We start from the raw sequence: 5,369 nt of genomic DNA, 5'->3' as shown, positions 1-5,369 counted from the left end.
AGCTGGGACTACAGGCACCTGCCACCTCGCTTGGCTAGTTTTTTGTATTTTTTAGTAGAGACGGAGTTTCACCTTGTTAGCCAGGATGGTCTCGATCTCCTGACCTCGTAATCCGCCCGTCTCGGCCTCCCAGAGTGCTGGGATTACAGGCTTGAGCCACCGCGCCCGGCCTTAGATAAGTAAAAATTTTTATTTTATTTTACTTATCTAAAATAAAAGTCAATTTTTTTTTGGTAGAATCAAAGGATTTTGAAATTGTAATGAATTTTAGAGAATCATTTTATGTAGCCTCCATATTTTATAGACAAGGCCCAAAAACATAGCTTAAGGTCATGAAACTAATTGCAAAGTTTTCTTTGTATCATCTAATATATATCATTATTCTAGCATTAGATAGTTGTTTTCATATGCTTTACTCCTTTGCTCACTTATAACTCTAAATTTACTTTTTTTGGTTTAGATTTATTCTCTCTTCAGCTCATCTAGTCTTGTATCTTTCCACTTGTCTACTCACCTTCTGAACTGACTATGCTAAATGTTCATTATGAGTTGGCGTATCTGGGTGTGCATTTGTATTCAAAAGGGTATATATATCATGTCTGTAAGTGGGTCGGTATTTGGGAAGCGCATGTGGTTTTGTGGATGGAGTTGCTCGAGAGGATATGTGTATACATGTGTGTGTACAAGAGTACATAGTAAGTCTGAAACTGAAGAGCATTTTTTTACCAACTACTTTAAGCTGAAGTATTAGTTTATAGATACTACTACCCTGTAGTGAAATTTGTAGATTATTTAATCCACCTACTTTGCAGCATTCAACATATTTTAATTATAAAATTAAAGGAAATTGGTTTAGAATAAAATATATTTTAATACTTAAATGCATAATACGACTGCACCAAAGATATAGTGAAGCAGTCAGGTACTTATATTTGCATACCGAGTCACCATAAATATGACAGCAAAAAATGTAGGCTGATGGAGATGTAAGTTATCAATCAGTGACTCTAACACAATTTTCCAAAATGGTGAACAACTCTTAGAGAAGTTCTAAATAAAACAAAGTATAATCTTTCCTTGATTTGGAAAATAGTTGCCTTCCTGGATAATTGGGTGATTTTTTTTTTAGTATCTATGTAAAATGGAATTAGGGTCTAAAGTCAGATCATTATAAGTAGGCTTTTTCACCTCTGTGAATGTCTAGTAAGATATTGCAAGTTTTGTGGAATGCAGGACTGAACTTTGTTGTATAGGACTATCCTGTGCATCCCAGATCTGTTGTTCTGGTCCTTATTCACTAACGGTCGATATTGGTTGCTTATTGATGTGACAACAAAAAATACCTCACAAATTCCCAAACGTCCCCTAGGAAAGAACTACTGCCCTAAAATATGCTATTGTATTGGCACTAGAGCTCTGGCCTCCTAATTCCTAGTCTCTCCACTGTGCCATGCTAAAATGATACTTCGGTTTACTGCCTGTGTTGTGTCCAGTGTGACTATTAGTAACTTTGAAAATTGAAGAAACGTTGCAAGTCAGTCTTTCCATAAATTACACATATCCCTGTGTAGTAATGTCAAATAATAATGATATGCTTCCCAATGTTTTGGGACATCAAGTTGTCGTAAGTCAGGTTATTTCTACAGCTTTCCTTTACTATAAGTCTTGTTTTTAAGTCTGTTGCCGATAACCCCGTCAGAATACAGTTTGGCTCAGAGCCTTTTCTCTAGCAAAGATATTAATACCTTCTAGCCTCAGTTTTATCCAGAAAATGGTTAATGAGCACCTGCTGTGTGCTGGGTACTTTTCTAAGCAATAGAGATGTGGTGATGAACAAAGCAGATATTTCCACCATCATGGAGCCTACAGTCAAGTGGAAACATAAATGAAGATAGTTACAAATCTGTTAATTTGTAGTGGAGTACTATGAGAGAGAATACCAAGAGAAATCTACTGTGATGTGGAATGGTAAGAAAGGCCCCTCTGTGGAAATGACATGTGTACTGAATTCTGAAGGACAAGTGAACATTAGCCAGGAGAATACTCCAGGTAAGGGAAGAGGGTGTGTAATGGTCCTAAGGCAGAAAACAATTGGGCCTGTGGATGGTGACTCTCCAGGCAGTTAAGTCACTATCATTACTGGGTTACTGTTATTTCTTCTTTATCATTAATGTAGCCCCGTGCTTATATATAAGATTATAGGCAGTTCCCTGAGTATATGTTACTATTTCATGCCTCGGTACTTTTTGTACAGGCAGTTCCCCTTCCTGAAATTCTCCACCCCGCCAGGCGCGGTGGCTCAAGCCTGTAATCCCAGCACTTTGGGAGGCAGAGACGGGCGGATCACGAGGTCAGGAGATCTAGACCATTCTGGCTAACACGGTGAAACCCCGTCTCTACTAAAAAAATCCAAAATCTGTCCGGGCGAGGTGGCGGGCGCCTGTAGTCCGAGGTACTCGGGAGGCTGAGGCAGGAGAATGGCATAAACTCTGGAGGCGGAGCTTGCAGTGAGCTGAGATCGCGCCACTGCACTCCAGCCTGGGCGACAAAGCGAGACTCCGTCTCAAAAAAAAAAAAAAGAAATTCTCCATCCCATCTCCAACTGTTCTTTCTGTGGTCAGTTCAAGCCTTGTCTTATCTGATGTTCTTTAGCACACTTACATACTTCTTTTTCAAATGCTTATCAAGCCTTGTGCATACCTCTATTATAGCAGCTACCACATCTGTTTGACAGTTTCCCTGGCTGATAACCTTTTTGAACATTGGGATTCTGTTTTTTCATTTATATAAATACATGACTTACTACAGTAAGAACTTGGTGTTAGTAGACAGTAGATATTTATTTAGCAAATGGCCAAGCATACTCACTTTATTTAATTAATCAATTAATTTTGAGACAAGGTCTTCCTCTGTTGCCCAACCTGAAGTGTGCAGTGGCACAATCATGGCTCACTGCAGCCTTGACCTCCCAGGCTCAAGCCATCTTCCCAGCTTAGCCTTCCATGTAGCTAGGACTACAGGCTTGTGCCACCATGCTTTGCTAATTTTTTATATTTTTTATAGAGATGAGATCTGACTCTGTTGCCCAGGCTGGTCGTGAACTCCTGGGCTCAAGTGATCTTTCCACCTCAACCTTCCAAAATGCTGTGATTGTAGGTGTGAGCCACCATGCCAGCTCAACATTTTCATTTTAAAGACCCAAATACCTCACATTCCATTCAACCACTGCCTCCCTGCCACCAGGACCCACCTTCATACTTTCTCCACTGACTCTGCCTATCTTTAGTAGTTATACTTGGAAAGCAGAGGAATTTGTAGATGTGCCACAGATGAAAGATGTTAAGAATGCGTTATAGTGTTCTGATAAACCAGGTATTTAGCAATATGAAGTAGTGCCTATTGGTTGAACTGAATTAGAGCATTCTGTGTAAGGTCTGTTGCTTTGTTTTATGTAAAGTGAATAAGTGAGTAGTGACAAAGAACTAGGTTGTTCTTTCATTTTGGTTTTATTGATGTTGACATTTACTGTCAGTACCTGTCATTTTTAAAAATAAGCATTGTAATGTTTACATTACTTGGGTATGTTTTTAAGTCTTTTAAACCTCAATATCTCCCCCCGCCTAGAAAAAATATTTTAGGAAACCGAAACCATGATGTTAAATAGTTTGCACAAGGTTTTGAGGCTAGTTGGAGCTAGGACAAAGAGCTTCTAGTTGAGAGATTTTTATAAACTGTGAATTCAGCCTTATTCCAGTGTTTTTTTTTCTTTTTTTTCAAATTTTTTCTTTCAGTAAAGTAATAAAATATTTAATTTTTATTAAAATATTAATGTACCTTTTTTTTTTTCCAGAGAGTAATGCCTTCTAGCTTTTTCCTGCTATTGCGGTTTTTTTTGAGAATTGATGGGGTGCTTATCAGAATGAATGACACGAGACTTTACCATGAGGTATTTATTCTTGTTTAATGAATATACTAATTGATACTGGGCTTGTTTGTGTTGTTTCATTGTCAATCTGAGAATTTGAAATTAAACAATCTATATTATATGGCAGTCTTTCTAACTGTTAAGTCTGAGTGTTTCACATTCACTGTTGACTGCAGGCTATTATCAAAACATTACGTTTTCTTTTACAAAAGTTCTGGTGACCCAAAATGTTTTCTAAAAGACAGTCCCTAGTTGGGGAGGGGTCTTTTGAAAAAATTTTATAAGTACTTAATCCATGTTTAAGAAAACTGTCCTTTAACTCTTACCTTTGTTTACAGTATATGTTGTTTGTATAATGTTCTGATGTACATTAGTATACAGGAAGTACATTAATATTTTAATCAGGCCAAGGCCGGGCACTGTAGCTCATGCCTGTAATCCCAGCACTTTGGAAGGCCGAGGTGGATAGATCACCTGAGATCAGGAGTTTGAGGACAACCTGGCCAACATGGTGAAACCCCATCTCTACTAAAAGTACAAAAAATTACCCAGGCATGGTGGCGGGTGCCTGTAATCCCAGCTACTTGGGAAGGCGAGGCAGTAGAATCACTTGAACCTGGGAGGCAGAGATTGTAGTGAGCCAAGATCGTTCCGTTGCTCTCCAGCCTGGGCAAAAAGAGTGAAACTTCATCTAAAAAAAAATGTGTTTATAGATATATATATATATATTTTAATCAGGCCAATCACATGGCCTCCTGAAATTTGTATTATATAATTATTTTGATAGTTGTTTTAAAGTTTGAAATACCTGTGTTCCATCTGAAAGAGCTGTTAACATGCAGGGCTTTTTTTTTTTTTTTTAAGTGTTTAAAAAAAAAAGGAGGAGGGCTTAATTTCTGAATGAATCTTTAACATAAAATTCGTGATTATGTAGAATGAGGAATTAGAGAAGAGACCGCCAGTGTTAGTTACTGTAGTCATAGTAATAGTTAAGTCTAATAACAACCCTATGAAATCAATATTATCTGTTTTATTGTATTATCTCTGTCTTATTATCAATAATATTGATATTATCTCTGTTTTATCCTGATGTAACTAAGGCAAAGAAGGATTAAATAGCTTAGGTGAGCCAGGTGTGGTGGCTCATGCCTATAATCCTAACACTTTGGGAGGCTATGGTGGGAGGATCATTTGAACCCAGGACTTTGAGACCAGCCTCTGTCTCTACAAAAAATAAACAATTAGCCATGCATGGTGGCACGGATTTGTAGTCCTAGCTGCTACTTGGGAGGCTGAGGTAGAAGGATCGCTTGAGCTGGTGAGGTTGAGGCTGCAGTGACAGAGCAAGACCCTGTCTCAAAGAACATTAAAAAAAAGAAACATATGTAAGTTTTACAGTTAGTAGGTGGCAGAACTGGAATTTTTTTTTTTTTTTTTTTTTTTT

At 37.9% G+C, this 5,369-nt stretch overlaps 1 protein-coding gene across 2 annotated transcripts in view; it reads left to right on the top strand.

Annotated features, from left to right (window-relative positions):
• TIPRL (TOR signaling pathway regulator) overlaps positions 1-5,369 on the top strand; it is a 23,048-nt gene that overhangs the window by 14,273 nt on the left and 3,406 nt on the right. For both annotated transcript variants that reach the window (XM_017867561.1, XM_017867562.1), the window contains exon 4: positions 3,851-3,946. In XM_017867561.1, the coding sequence (XP_017723050.1) occupies positions 3,851-3,946 (96 nt within the window). The remainder of the gene's footprint in view (positions 1-3,850; positions 3,947-5,369) is intronic.

The sequence above is a fragment of the Rhinopithecus bieti genome, unplaced genomic scaffold (assembly GCF_001698545.2).
Source record: "Rhinopithecus bieti isolate Rb0 unplaced genomic scaffold, ASM169854v2 scaffold_3763, whole genome shotgun sequence".
NCBI classification, from domain to species: Eukaryota; Metazoa; Chordata; class Mammalia; order Primates; family Cercopithecidae; genus Rhinopithecus; species Rhinopithecus bieti.
The sequence above is the reverse complement of the archived record's forward strand: the minus strand, read 5'-3'. Positions and strand labels throughout refer to the sequence as shown.